At 39.0% G+C, this 15,742-nt stretch overlaps 1 protein-coding gene across 5 annotated transcripts in view; it reads left to right on the forward strand.

Moving 5' to 3' along the window:
- Scaf8 (SR-related CTD associated factor 8) overlaps nt 1-15,742 on the forward strand; it is a 110,251-nt gene that overhangs the window by 59,681 nt on the left and 34,828 nt on the right. For 2 of the 5 annotated variants that reach the window (XM_042674277.1, XM_042674438.1), the window contains exons 16-21: nt 1,322-1,455; nt 3,497-3,641; nt 6,333-6,401; nt 8,355-8,441; nt 9,479-9,697; nt 10,478-12,606. In XM_042674277.1, the coding sequence (XP_042530211.1) occupies nt 1,322-1,455; nt 3,497-3,641; nt 6,333-6,401; nt 8,355-8,441; nt 9,479-9,697; nt 10,478-11,943 (2,120 nt within the window). In that variant the 3' untranslated portion in view covers nt 11,944-12,606. Of the gene's footprint in view, nt 1-1,321; nt 1,456-3,496; nt 3,642-6,332; nt 6,402-8,354; nt 8,442-9,478; nt 9,698-10,477; nt 12,607-15,742 lie in introns of those variants that run through there. The other 3 variants (XM_042674355.1, XM_042674513.1, XM_042674586.1) reach the window with 3 other exon arrangements.

A 15,742-nucleotide genomic window follows, 5' to 3' on the forward strand; every position in this document is an offset into this window, starting at 1 on the left:
CAGACGCCTGGGCTGAGTCAGTAATAACAGCCCTCACCACACCCATAGCCTGATGATTATCAGACTTGTTCTTTAAAATCTGTCTCATTTTTAAAGATTCTCATACATGTGAAAGGTGATTGGTCATCAGTTATAGACAGAAAATATAATTGATTCCTGGAAAGAACTGAAATGTGATATATACCTTATTTCTTTACATCTTAGCCCTCATCATTAATTTCAGAGTATTTTAGTTTTCAGTCTAATAAGGAAAATTTCAAACATTTTATGTTGTGTTTGGGCTGGGTATATAGCTTAATAGCAGAGCATGTGCTTAGTTTGAATGAGGCTGTGAGTTCTGTTCCAGTCTTATCACTACACCCCCCAAAAAACATTTTAGTTCTTGGTGTGTCAGGCCTAATTTCAGGAACTGGAATTATGGCAGAGGGACAGAAAGCAAAAATAATTACTCTTGAGGAGCACAGAGGTTGACAAATCATAGTCATAGGCCTAATCCTGCCAGTATCCTGTCCTGCAAAAAGAGTGTGGTTGAAATAGCCACACTCATTTATTGACCTGTTTTGTGTGACTTTCTTTTTGTAACACCATCTGTTCAACAGGACATGGCCCACAAAGCCAGTAATACCTAATATAGAAAATACCTTATGTTCTAGTGAAAGAAATAGATAAAGAGCTAAATGGGATTTCTGTGTTGATAAGATGAGGAGAAGAGCAGAAAGGGACACACACTGCACGGATGTCTAGGTATTGTAGTGTTTTCAATGGACAGAATCTGTTGGAGAAAGTGGTATGTGGAGGGGTGCCTGCCATCTGGGGAAAGATCCTTCTATTCAGAGGGAACAGAAAGTGCACAGTCTGTATTCAGAATGCAGAGGTCGGTGTAGTTCAAACAGCATGAGCAGGATTCGTAGGAGATGAAGCCAAGGTTCATGGGGCAGCCTCCCTGGTGTTACTTGGAAGATGTATTAGATCCTCTCTGATTTGCGGAGATGTACTTCAGGAGGACATTTATGTATTGGGTTCATACTTTCTTTTTTGTCTCCCATGTAATAATTATGTTGGCCTTTGTATCAGAAAGCCTTTGAGATGTGTTTCCCATTATGCCTCTTCCAAGTGTTCTTTAGACTAAACATTTTAAGATCTTGGGTTTGTTTCTTAGGTGTCTTCTTTAGGACTCCTTAGTATGTACCTTAAATAAAATTTTGGGCAAGATTTTTGTGGTAGATGAAGGATTTAGGTGTGAAATAGATACATGTATACATAGGAAAAATTGAAAAGGTATATTTGTCCAAATGAAATCAATTTCAAATATTTTGTTTAGAGTGGGAAACGGTGAAAAGTTCAGAGCCAGTTAAAGAGACTGTCCAGACCACACAGAGTCCAACTCCAGTTGAAAAAGAGACTGTGGTCACAACGCAGGCAGAGGTTTTCCCTCCACCGGTTGCCATGTTGCAGGTCAGTGATGGGGGGCTTTGCAAATGTGTTGTTTTACATTTCTGCTTGACTCCTGTGTAGAACTTGGAGGAAAATGTCCAAACTCGAACGAGTTCTTGTCCAGGAGTGTTAGGCAAATGATTTTTCTTTTAAAAAAGTTCTACTTGCTGGGTGCTGGTGGCTCACGCCTGTAATCCTATTCAGGAGGCTGAGATCTGAGGCTTGTGTATCAAAGCCAGCTCAGGCAGGAGCTGTGGCTCAGGTGGTAGAGCATTAGCTTTGAGCAAAAAAGCTAAGTTTGAGCCCCAGTACCAGCTCTAACAAAAAGGTTTTGTTAGTTATAATATTGTGCTAAATAAATGATCTCTGTTTTGATGATAGTTTTGTTTAGATTTGTTTTTCTGAAAAATCAAATTGATAAAACAGTAAGTTGTATCAGTGAGCTTTCTCGAAACATTTTTAAGCCGGGTGCCGGTGGCTCACCCTGTAATCCTAGCTACTCAGGAGGCTGAGGTCTGAGGATCATGGTTCAAAGCCAGCCTGGGCAGGAAAGTCCATGAAACTCTTATCTCCAATAAAACCACCAGGAAATCAGAAGTGGTGCTGTAGCTCAAGTGGTAGGAGCACTAGCCTTGAGCTGAAGAGCTGAGGGACAGCACTCAGGCACAGAGTTCAAGCCCCACAACCTACAAAAAAAATTTGAAAGAAATTATTTTTAGAAATGGTTTCATTCATATTTAAGTGTTTATTAGATGTTTATTGAGTGCAGTCATGAGGCCTGTACTGTTCTAGGAACCTTAGGAGTTAGAGATACATCAGTGGAAACCAAGTCCCTGCCCTGACAGGATTCCCATTTCTAGTAGATGAGACAGGAACGTAAATTGAGAGTATGAAATCCTATGTAACACTGAGGAGTGGCTGACAGGTGCTTAGAATTTTTAAAACAATGGTCAGAATAGGTCATTGCATTATTAAGAAGGCAGCATTTGAGCAACAACTTAAAGGTGCTACAGAAGAAACCACGTTGATATCTAAGGAGGAGCCTTCCCGCTTGAGGGAGTGCCAGGGAGAAGGCCCTTGCTGGGAGCACAGTTGGTGTGCTCCAGGAAGATGAGAGCATAGAAGTTGCAGGAATAAAGCCAATGAGAAGGTTGAAGAGAAACCTCTCCAATGGGCTTTGTTTGGGTTTGTTCCTCATGAAGTGAGCCATGGGAGATTTTAATCAGAGGAATGATATTACCTGATCTGGCACCTGTAAAAAATTACACTGGCTACTGTTTGGAAAATAGGCTGTAGTGAGATCTGATCATAGTAGCTGTCCAGCCAAAATGACAGCAGTCTGGGAGACTGACTAACAAGACTGCTTGCCATGCAAGTAACCTGAAATGCTGCACACTAGACGCGTTCTGGAAGTACCATTGGTCGTTCAGATTTGTTTGGAGTTGTGAAAATAAGGCAGGGACCACATTTGTGGTCTGAGACATTGAAAGGATTGAGCTCCCGTTATCTGAGAATAGTAAATAACTTGGGGGAAAACATGGGAATTTATTTGTCTAATACATGTTAAGTTTGAAGTATCTGCCTTTTAGGTAGCAAGGTAAGATCTTGTTAGATAGTTGATAATATGTGACATTGAGGAAGAGAGATAAAGCTGTGCTACAGATGATTACTTGGGCTTAAGTTCCTAGGATGAGTAAGAGATGCTTATGCCGAAACTGGAAATTATGTGGGAAAGTTAAGCTATCTCAAAGCTTTTACTGCCATTGTTCTGTGGGGATAAAACATACACAGGTATTACTAAACTTAGTGAGAGATGGCTGTGGAAAATTGAGCTTGATATTCCATATTCAACTAGATGCTGATTACAGTGCATCTGAAAACAAAAAAGTCCTCACAATCTCTTAAGTAAATTGTTGAATAATATTGCGTGGGTCTGAATCATGAATGTATAAGGTGTTGAAGCAAGAGCTTAACTTCATACACACTGCATCTTAGTCATGACAGGACGTAATCATTGCAGGTGAAGAAGCCAATTAATAGACCTTTTTTTCTACCTACAAAGATTCCAGTAGCACCTGCAGTGCCGACAGTTAGTTTAGTCCCACCAACGTTTCCTGTGTCAATGCCTGTGCCCCCTCCTGGATTCAGTCCTATCCCTCCGCCTCCTTTTCTGCGAGCAAGCTTTAACCCTTCACAGCCACCTCCTGGTAAGTAATTTTCATCTCATTATTCAAATTCCATTGACAGTGTCTCTAAACTGTTCTTTCTCCATGTCTCAGTGCCATACAGCTATGCTTCTCTCGCCTATTTAGCACACATCAAGACAGCCTTCAGGGTTTGTTTGAGCACAAATTGCTAGATGCAGTCAACAGTTTTTGTTTCCCCCAGATCTGAGAGGGAGGGACCATGGAGCCTCATCACTAACTTATTTTCAGCATTCAAGTGGCTAGGAGAAGGAAACCCCCAAAATCCTTATACATGATCCAAAGTTTATATGCTAATAATAATTGTTGATAAAAGTTCCCTGAATCAGTGTTTCCAGGTTAAAACTGAGTTAAATGACACACATCGTAATCTTGAACTGTACATAATGGCTTATATAATTAGAACTAGTGCGTTTATATCACACTGTGAGAAGTTCGAAGAATGAAGGGGAGAGGTACAGGGATTAAATGATCTAATTCTCAAAATTCAGAAAGTTTTTTAGCCTCCAGATTGTTAGGATATTAAAAAGAGTACTTTGCTTTCTGGAATTTAATTCTTTACCATTGAATAGCCAAGTTCCTAAAAACTCAACAAAAATCTGAAGTATGCAACAAATGGTGGTTCTTGCCTGTAGTCCCAACAATTGGGAGGTGGAACAATAAATTCATCACCTGAGAGCAGTTGTAATTTATTTGTTGGGGTAACAAAAAAATTTTGTTTTTTTGTTTTTGGTTGTGGGCCTGGGCGCTGTCTCTCAGCTCTTCAGCTCAAGGCTAGTGCTCTACCACTTGAGCCACAGTGCCACTTCCGGCTTTTTTCTTTTTGCTTATGTGGTGCTGAGGAATTGAACCCAGGGCCTCACACATGCAAGGCAAGCACTCTACCACCGAGCCACCTTCCCAGCCCACAAAAAAATTTTAAATTACCATATTACACATAATTTGAACTTGAAAGATGTTACTAAGAATTTTGTCTTTTTCATAGTTTAATTTTTTAATTTTTTTTTTTTCAGTCATGGAGCTTGAACTCTGGGCCTGGGCGCTCTCCCTGAGCTCTTCAGCTCAAGGCCAGTGCTCTGCTACTTGAGCCACAGTGCTACTTCCAGTTTTCTGGTATTTTTTAATTGGAGATAAGAATCTCACAGACTTTCCTGCCTGAGCTGGCTTTGAACCATGTCCTCAGATCTCAGCCTCCCTAGTAGCTAGGCTTACAGGTGTAAGCCACTGGTCCCTGGCTAGTTTAATTTTTTATATTTAATATTTTTGTTAAAATTTTGACGTTAAAAAGTGATTTTGTCATTGTCTTTTTTTTTTTTTTTTACTTACAGTGACATACTTTATTTCAGTGTTTCAAGACAAACCACTATTATTCAAGGAACAGCTAAGTTCAGATTTAGAACAATAATAGTATATGCCATTCATTTCTTTAAAAATTACATCTTTAAGGCAGGCGCTGGCGGCTCACGCCTATAATCCTAGCTACTCGGGAAGCTGAGATCTGAGAATCACGGTTCAAAGCCAGCCCAGGCAGGAAAGTCCATGAGACTCTTATCTCCAATAAACCACTAGAAAACTGGAAGTGGCGCTGTGGCACTGTGGCTCAAGCGGTAGAGCGCTTGCCTTGAACTGAAGAGCACAGGCACAGCGCCCAGGCCCAGAGTTCAAGCCCCACAACTGACCCCTCCCAAAAAAAAAAAAAATTACATCTTTAAATTTTATTTTTAATCTCTGTGTAATGGACTATAGTAGTAGCTGTGTTTAAAATGCAAAGAGCCAGGTTTATAGTTTGGTCATTTGATCTGTCATCATCTGCCAGTATTCAGATAAACTTACTCTAGTACTGAAAACATAAGAGTGTCATCTAAGCCTCTGAAAAGTTATTTGATATAGAGAGTAAACAGCATGTATATCAAAGTAGCATGTTTGACAGATGACATAATTACATGTAATATGATTAAGCTCCAGGCAGAGGTTGTATCTTTTGGTACTGGGTTTTGAACTCAGGACTTCACTCACGCTAAACAGCTCTTGTCCTGACTTAAACAAATTACCTGGCTTGTATTAGCCTTTGATTTTAGAGCAGCAATACAGCATATTCCAGGACTTGAGTGAATAAACAAATAAAATGTACTTAAGATCAGAATCTTTGTTTTATCTAGCTTAGTAGGGCTCAAATAAGGCAGTATTCCATTTTTTTAATGGAAAGTATAAGCACAAATATAAGGACATGAAGTAAAAGGCTATTTTAAGAATGTGTAGGCTGGGAATGTGGCATAGTTGTAGAGTGCTTGCCTAGCATGCATGAAGCCCTGAGTTCAATTCCTCAGTACCACATAAATAGAAAAGGCCAGAAGTGGTACTGTGGCTCAAGTGGTCCAGTATTAGCCTTGAGTAAGAGAAGCTCAAGGACAGTGCCCATGCCCTGGGTTCAAGCCCCAAGACTGTCAAAAAAAAGAATACATGATTTCACATATTACACAGCTCCTCAGGAAACTAAGGCAGAAGAATCCACTAGTTCAGTCCAGGAATTGAACCTGGACAGCATAACTAGACAACACCCTGTGCCCTCCCCCGCCCCCCACTCCCAACTCAAAAAGAGCAGTGTAGAATTTTACAGTTGTTAAGATCTTGATCTAAAACCAGTCATTTTTTTTCTTGTGCTGTCTTATTTCTGCTATTCTTGTTTCCATGTAGGTTTCATGCCACCTCCAGTCCCTCCACCTGTGGTACCACCCCCTGCAATCCCTCCAGTAGTACCAACATGTGAGTTTTCTACTGACAGATTTCTCTTTCTTTCAGTGGTATTGTTATGTTGGCTCTCATTCCTGTGGCTATGGTTAGTTTTTAAAATTATGAATGTTTTTAAACAAATGCATTTTTTAGGTGAGTTTTGAAAGTTAAATATCATGATAGTTTTTAATTTATGTTTGCTGTTGTCTTGAAGCATATCATTTTATAATTGACTTATTTCGGTGCAAATTCAGAGTGTCTTCTCATCATATTTTTGCTTTATTTTGCCCTGTTTATTATAAATGTCTTCATCTAGGGGTATCCTTCAATCCTCCTTTGCTTTTCATAATTCTTCATGATGAGCAAAATGCCCAAAACTTAGTATTTCATTACATCAGGAGCTATGCAGTGTTTTTTCTGTTCCATTAAAAAAAGAAAATAGGCTTCAGAGCCAGTAGACACTCAGTAAAGTTGAACGGCAAGTACAGAAATTTCCCACCTGCCCATCTTTCCCGGTTATCATCGCCCATCCCAGAGAGGTACCTAGTCACAACTGATGAACCCACAGTGACATGCCATGTTACCCACATCCAGAGTTGATGTTGGAGAGAATATACTCCTGGGGGCTTGCATCACATTAGTGTTGTTAAGATGGACCAGAGCATTCTAGCAGGAACTTGCTTGTTTCTAGCGTTTCTCTTTGATTTTTAGATAATGGCTTTATCCAGTGATCATTGGTCCCTAAGTCAGTTTGTCATTAATAGCAGAGGGCTGTCTTTCAATAGTTCCTTTTACATTTTTTGTTTTAAAAAAAATGCTTGGTAAAGAAAAATGATCTCTTATCAGTTAATGGTAGTTATGTTGAAGTTCTGAATAGGAAAGCCGAGTTAGATGCTAAACCTTTGCTTTATTTGCTATTTTTCGATGGTGAATTAGTTCTGTGGGTGATGCTAGCAGTTTCCAGTGATTGAAAGGGAAAGAGTGATTCTTCTAATTTCCTCTCTTCCATTCCCTGCCTCATCCTTCCTTCCTCCTTCTTCTTCCTTTTTCTTACTCCTCCTCTTTCTCCTTCTCCTCCTTCTTCTCCTTTTTCTTGTGTGTGCTGTATGAATAGATTTTTAACTCCCAGTCATTCATTGTTACTTTTAAGTTTCTAATTGTTTCATCTTTGGGCATTGGGAGATCTTTGACTGTTTTGTCCATGCTTTTGCAATACCTACATTTGTGTTATAATTAGTTTTTTTTTAAGGGCATTGTAGTATTTTTGCCCATTAGGTCTCCAGTTGACACTGTCTTTCTGCTGGGTCTAAGAATCAGCCATTTCTCTAAATGGGATTAACATTCCCCCCCCCCCCCTCCCCCCATACACAGTTGAAAGACCACTTTCTGATACCAGATTTTTAGTTTTTTCTTGGGATTTCATTTGGCCCTATAAGTTTTCAGTGACCAAAGCTAGAAAATACATACCTTGAAAAGAAAAAAGTAATAGGACTCTAACCTATTGAACAAATACAATTTGTAGGACTTATAACTACAGCTGCCTCTTTTCCTGCTAAAAAAACGCAGTTATTTTCATTCTCCTGTACTATATACTTACATATACAATCGCAGTCCATTTCAAGACTTCAGGATGAAACTAGGTTTCTCGACTGTTCCCTATCCTCTACATATTCACTATGTATAACCAAACTGCTGTTACCCAGGGTCCCCTGAACTCATTTCGCCTTGTAGTTGTGGCACCTTCATACACAACTTTTTTTTTAAAAAACATTTCCATGGAATGTGTATCTCCCCCTACCTGGTTTTACATCTATATTTTCTTATTAGAATAAATACTTCAAAAGGAATGCAAGTCTCAAATGTAAATATTTACAGACATACTAACTTTCTAATTCCTGTTTCCTTTTTCCTGTTGTTGGACATTTCACAAATGTTAAACACACCCTTTTATTCATTTTTCCCTTCTATTCTACTTTTTATCTACAGTAATTCTTCAGGCTTCTGAACAAACCTTCAGTAATTTGGGCGAGCCTACTTCAAAAATTAGACCCCCAAAGGCCCTTATTATAAAGAGTATGTATAATAAATAGAGATCTTAACTTTTTAAAATTGAATCCATTTTCCATGTATTCTTAAATGCTTTCCTCTCAATGTTTAGGTAGCTTTGGAATCCTTCCTTTTTTATTGTTTGTTAATTTTGAAGTATTATTTCTGAAAATTAGACAAAGTATTCAAAATCTGAATTCATTATTCTCATAGGCTAGTGCTAGAGCCTGCCTTTTGGTTATTCCTGCTTTATTATTAACTTTGGGAAACCTGTGCTCAGCTACAGAGAAGGATTTGATGATGCACTGCTCCTTTAAATCTGGTGCTTCCTGTTTGTGATCACAGGTGGCTCCCCCCTTCCTAGTTCTGTTCTGTGCTAAGCCTGTCCAGGTGATACTGGCAGTGAATGTGAGGAAAAAGCAGGACTCGATGCAGGACTCTCTTAACTCTCCACACAGGACATACTGTGTTGTGATATAGCTAGAGATTTATTCTACTAGTTCTGCTTTAAAAAGAAAGAAAAAAATCTAAGAGAGGGGGGGCTATGTATGTACTTAGGGATTTTATAAATTCTTTAAGACAGAGTGCATATTGCTTTATATTTGTAGTCTACCTTGCCTGTTCTGATCAGTTTCTAATTTCACCGGACAAAAATGCAATGAATGTGACCCTAGATGTGATCGTTCCTAGGAGATTTTGATACTTATTTTTCAGTGTGTGCTAATTGTTTCTTTATATGTAGAGATAGTTACCTGACTTCCTTGAGAGAATAATTTTTTTATTTCTAGAATTTGCTTCTTCACTACTAGTTTTTATTTTATTGACCATTTCTGGTGAAAAAAATGGTTTTAAAAAGAGTTGGTTTTCCATTTTTAGAAAGTAAAACTTTGTAAATATGTAATGTTGTCTTTTCATGATGACAAGTCATTTTGAGCATTAGTTTATTAGAGTAGTGCCTGTAATACAGAGATGCTGTTAAGGAAAGCTCTCAAACTGCCAGCAAACTTAGACATGAATCGATCGGCTGATTCAATCTGAAATACATTTTCCTCCCTTTCAAACAGCTTTAGTGCAACCACCATTGTCCATGGCCCCAGAAACTGTGAAAGATGTTGGCTTTGGTAGCCTTGTTCTGCCAGGTGGTTCTGTTGCCGGCAGTCTAGCTCCTTCCGCTCTACCAGCTGGAAATGTTTTTAATCCTCCAACTAAACAAGCAGAGCCTGAAGACAAAGTACCTCATCTTATAGAACATCAGATTTCCTCTGGTGAAAACACCAGACCAGGTAAAAAGAAACAAAGTCTTTAGAAATGCATAAACTCCATAAGCATTTCTTTTCAATTTGCTATCTGGGGTGTTCATTGCACACATGTTGAAATAGCGTAGTTTTTTTTTGTTTGTTTGCTTTTTGTTTTTTGAAAAAGGTTACTGGTGTCCTGTAACTTGGATTTCTTTTAAAAACTGACCACCTTTTTGATACAGATTTTAACTTTTCCTTTAAGATTCCTTCTCACACACTTTTTGGCCTATTCCTGTCAAAATAAGACTACAACAGACTCTGCATATGTATAGTGACAGTTAAAAGGAATAAATACTATGTATGAAAAACTTTTCTACCAGGTGTTATGCAGCTAAAACTAGAAAATTAAATGTACTGTATGAAAGCCTTAAGTCCTTTGGTTATGGTCCTGTTATTGCTGTTTTAAGAATTACTCTGTAGAAAGGCTGTTAAAAGTAGAGAAGCACTATGAAGTCTGAAATTTTGTTTAAAAAGATTTTGTGAGAAATTAGATAACAGTTCTGCTTGGGTATTTGTTTTGATGATACTGGCGTTGGAGCCTAGGATCTTATGCAGCGTAGACAAGTTCTGTATGTACCATTGAATTATATCATAAAATCCTTCCTAAGTTTTCTTCAGTGTCAAGTGTAGCTTGATTCTTGGGGGATAAAAATCGCTGATTAACTGTAAGGTAATTACTAGAGGTTGTCGCATGAGTAATTTATAAACGCAATTTCTTCATATGAGAATAAGTAATATTTTGGATTATTTCTCTTTCTGTCTTAGCGATTCCAAATGATATTCCAACTAATGCTGCGATTTTAGGAGGACAGCCACCTAATGTGACGAGTAATTCTGGAATTCTGGGAGCCCAAAGACCAAATGTACCAAGTAATTCTGAAATTCTTGGGGTTCGGCCAGCAAATGTTTCCAGCAGTTCTGGGATTATTGGAGCACAACCACCACATATCTTAAATCATTCTGGAATTTTGGGAATACAGCCACCAAATGTGTCGAGTAGTTCTGGACTTCTGGGTGTGCTGCCTCCTGGTCTGCCTAACAGTTCTGGACTTGGAGGAATACAGCCACCAAGTGTCACAAATACTTCCGGACTTTTGGGAACGCAGCCACCAGCTGGACCTCAAAACTTGCCCCCTCTGAATATCCCTAGTCAAAGGATGCCTGCATTGCCAATGTTGGACATTCGTCCCGGACTAATACCACAGGCACCTGGACCAAGATTCCCTTTAATTCAGCCTGGAATTCCGCCCCAGCGGGGTATCCCTCCCCCAGTGGTCCTGGACTCAGCTCTTCACCCACCGCCCCGGGGACCTTTTCCTCCAGGAGATATTTTCAGTCATCCAGAAAGACCTTTTCTAGCGCCTGGAAGACAAAATGTAGACCACGTTACCAATCCAGACAAAAGAATTCCACTTGGGAATGACAGTGTTCAACAAGAAGGAGATCGAGATTACCGGTTTCCTCCGGTAGAAAGCAGGGAAGGCATTAGTAGGCCTCCTGCAATGGATGTTAGGGATGTGGTTGGACGGCCTATAGATCCAAGAGAAGGTCCTGGAAGGCCTCCAGTAGATGGTAGGGATCATTTTGGACGACCTCCTATAGACATAAGGGAGAATCTTGTAAGACCAGGTATAGATCATCTTGGTCGAAGAGACCACTTTGCTTTTACTCCAGAGAAGCCTTGGGGGCAGAGAGGAGATTTTGATGAGAGAGAGCATCGGGTTCTCCCTGTTTTTGGTGGTCCAAAAGGCTTACATGAAGAAAGAGGAAGGTTTCGGGCTGGAACCTTTCGCTTTGATCCTAGAAGTGGTCCTTGGAACCGAGGATTTGGACAAGAAGTTCACAGAGATTTTGATGACCGCAGAAGACCCTGGGAAAGGCAAAGGGATAGGGACGACAGAGATTTTGATTTCTGCAGAGAAATGAACGGAAATCGTCTTGGACGTGATAGAATTCAAAACACTTGGGTCCCCCCTCCTCATGCTCGGGTTTTTGATTATTTTGAAGGGGCCACTTCCCAACGTAAAGTTGATAACGTGCCTCAGGTTAATGGTGAAAATACAGAGAGACATGCTCAGCCACCGCCTTTGCCAGTTCCAGTACAGAACGATCCTGAACTTTATGAAAAACTGACATCTTCAAATGAGATAAACAAGGAGAAGAGTGACACAGTTGCTGATGTAGAAAGTGAACCAGTGGTGGTAGAAAGCACAGAAACTGAGGGGACATAATCATCACTCAGTAGGTAAAAGATACCTTTTGTAAAGTTGTCATCCCTGTAATAGATTGATGGCTGACCGGACCGTAGTTGTTCACTTTTGTCTGCCACAATTAAGTTAATCTGATGTTCATGTCACCTTGCTCTTACAATAATTGTACAACTGACTTGTATAGACATTGTTCTTAGTATGAACATGGTAGGTAAACATTTTTTTTTTATTTTTCGGATAAAAATATAAATGTTGCCCCAGATTCTTTTAATGTTGAGGAAATGAATAACAGCTTGTCAGAGACTTCCTATGGAAGAAAGAGTTTTTTAGATACTATCATTAGGTTGGATATGGTAATCGATATATTTCGAACTAGCAAGTGGTAGTATATCTTACCCATATCTCTAGGCTGCTGCAGAATTTTAAGGTAATAGACAAAGCTGTGATATTTTATGCGAAGACTGGCTGTAGATATTTGAGGAGCATAATACAGAGATTTTTTAAAAAGTGATTTTGTAAAATCTACACTATGGTCTCTGTTACTCCAAAGTAAGTGTGTATGATTTGTTCCTCATACTGCAGTAAGTTAAAAAAAGAAGAAAATAACATAAATATTAAAGTACGTTTCAATGTTGGGTGAATTTTGTTTTTAGATGCCAATAAAACTTACTTGTTTGATAACAATGTTCTAGGAATTGTATTTTTTTGACCTATAAATTCTTAAAACCATGAATCATTAGTAGCATGTACTTAGTTGTGAAACTTTTATCACTCCTATATTAAGAATGATGAACAGTGGTAGAAGCACGTGTAGGTGTAAAAATCATGCAGTCTCATTAGTGTGTGTGTACTACTGTGTACGTTTATTATGTCATGAGGACTTTTTCTGTTTCTCTAAGTCTTTGTGCACATACAGAGAAACCTAGAAAGTTAAGAAAAAGTTTAGGTAATAAAATGTTCTTTAAAACTTGATAGAAAATTGGCAAATTTGGCAAATATTGATTTACCTTTAATTCTTAGTCTTAATGAAGGTAGAGTAAGAAATATTGTAAAGGAATACATTGGCAGGTGGCAGTTTGTTCTTAGTACAGTTATGCCTGAAGCCAGATGTAGCATGGAGGCAGATTTCACATAAAGGCTGTATTGCATGTGCTATTCTTCATAGAACTAGCACTGAAGAACTTACTAGTTCTTATGGATTTCTTAATTGCCCAGGATGCGTACTGGTGATACTAAAGGTGTCCTAGCTTCTATACAAGGAACGAAGTGTCCATTGTTTGTTCTGTAGGCTGTGGGCCACACTTGTTCAGGTTAGCCTCCAGGGTAAACTGGGGTTGGTTCCTAATTAAGTTTTATTTGCTGTTCATTTTCTTTTAAGTTTCCCATATAGAGTAAATATATAGGTTAAGCATCAGTGCTTTCCCGTTTCTTTATGGAAGGCTTTCATTTAATTCTGTGAATGGCTACTTATTTGCTTTCCTATGCATTTCCAACAAAGTCATGTTGTCTATTTGTCTGAAATTCCTAAGCTATGTTTATAAAGTCTCCAAAAATGACAGACTATGCTAAACACTTCCTTTAGCTTCCTTAAATGATCAAGAGAGCTCTAAGAACTTTCAAGTCCTTGGCCAAAAATAACATCTTCCTTACAGGGTTTAAATAAAAGTAGTACTTGATACATTTTGTTATCTGGATAAGCATGTGACAGTAGAAATATTTAAGTGGTATTTATTTTTTAGTAATTTGAGTTTTCAGATCTTTGTCTTAATTAGTGAGAAAGAACCGAGACATTTGTGCAAAGATTTGATATTCAGGAAGATAAAGACCTTGTCCTGAAGGAAACTATATTAACCAGAATTCCTCTCCATTTATCTAAGTTGCATTTACTGTTATTAAAACTAAGTGATATTCACTTCACTTGGACTAAGCAGCACTTTTTTAAAATATCAAACTTTTTAGTGATGTTTTGATCCCAAAGTTCTCATCACTATTTGACCTTCATATGGCTTATTTTGTGAAGAAAGTAAGTGAATTGTAGTAGTTTGAAGGTTCTAGAGGGTAAAAGTTATCCAATCAGTTGTTAACGCTGTATCTGGAAAACATGACACTTCCAAAAGCGCTAACTAGAAATTGCTGTGTGCGTGTTCCTGCTTTGTCTTTTGATTTGTTACATAGTGTTTAAGTGAAAGGAAATTATTCAGTTTTGTGCTAAATTTCCTAAATTGGTATTTCCATTCTCAGTTTTTTTTCAGTGCAGGAGAAAGAAATTTACTGTTTCACTTAGATCAGTTTGGCCTAGGACCTACCACACTTTAATGCTTTTGTTTACCATTCTGTCACTAGAATGATGGCAATTAGGAATACTTAAAGAAGAACCCAGCTACTTACTCCAGTAATTGGGGGTGCTGCAGCCAGCAACTACATGAGGCACTGAGTCACATGGAGGTACATGTTTTGTTTTGTGCTAGGGATTGAACTCAGGGCCTTGGGCTTACTAAGCTTGTGCTGTGTAAGTGAACTATAGCCACAGGTTTTAAAAAGTAAGAGCACTATTTTGGGGGGGGGAGAGGGGTGGTCGTGTGATGGTCCTAGGGCTTGAATTCAGGGCCTGGGAGTTCAAAGCTAGTTCTGTACCACTTGAGCCACAGCTTCTCTTCTGGCTATGTGGGGGGGGGGGGGGGGGGGGGAGGGCGGGGGAAATGGTCTCTCCTCCCTAGGCTAGCTTCTAATAGGAATCCTCAGATCTCAGCCTCCTGAGTAGCTGGGATTTCAAGCATGAGGCATTGGTACCTGGCAAGATCACTTTTTTGTGCCAGTGCTGGTGGCTCATGACTGCAATCTTGGCTACTTAGGAGGCTGAGATCTGAGGTTTGAGGTTCAAAGCCAGCCCAGACAGGAAGGTCCAGGAGACTTTATCACCAACTAACCACCAAAAAACTGGAAGTGGAGCTGTGGCTCAAATTGGTAGAATACGATCCTTGATCAGGAAAGCTCAGGGACAGTGCCAGGCCCTGAATTCAAGCCCCATGATTAACCAAAAAGCAAACAACAACAAAAAACAGACGGTTTCCAACAGTGCATGAGGCCAGTTGATCACAGAAAAAGCCAGCAGTGATGCTGTAGCTGAAGTGGTCAAGTGCTAGCCTGAGCAAAAGGCGCTTAGGAAGAGTGCCCAGGGCTGACCAAAAGAAAAAAAAATCACTTGTAGACAGAACCACAATTTTTTAATGTCTTTCAATATTTTGTGCATGGACTTAAGTTCAGTGTATATAATACGCTAGACAGTGTAAATAAAAACTGATTTTATACCTAAGTAGTCTTAATCTGGATCATATTATGAGTAGAATGCTCTATTAAAATTTCATTTCAGTATAGGGTAGACAATTTTTAAGTATTACATAAAAGACAACCAGTGGCTTACTCCTGTAATCTTACCTACTCAGGAGGCTAATATCTCCTAATGGAGGTTCAAAGCCAGCCAAGTTTGAAGAATTGGGAGACTCCATCTCCAATTAACCAGCAAAAAGCTGGGCTAAGCAGAGCTCTGATGGCTCACATCTGTAAGCCTAGCTACTCAAGAAATCTGAGTATTGCGGTTCAAAGCCAACCTGGGCAAGAAAGTCCATGAGACTCTTCTTTCTTTCTTTTTTTCAAATTTTTTATTGGGATTAAGTGGTTACATAATTTCCCAAATTTCACAGTATTGTGGGATAGTGATGCTTAGTTAAAGTCACAAACACATTCTAACTTTCCTGGAGCAAATTGTCTATCATGGTCTATAACATTTATGAGTTCTATGAGCTTTGCGATACAGCTACTT

The sequence above is a fragment of the Dipodomys spectabilis genome, unplaced genomic scaffold (genome assembly GCF_019054845.1).
Source record: "Dipodomys spectabilis isolate Male_0828 unplaced genomic scaffold, ASM1905484v1 ptg000001l, whole genome shotgun sequence".
NCBI lineage: Eukaryota > Metazoa > Chordata > Mammalia > Rodentia > Heteromyidae > Dipodomys > Dipodomys spectabilis.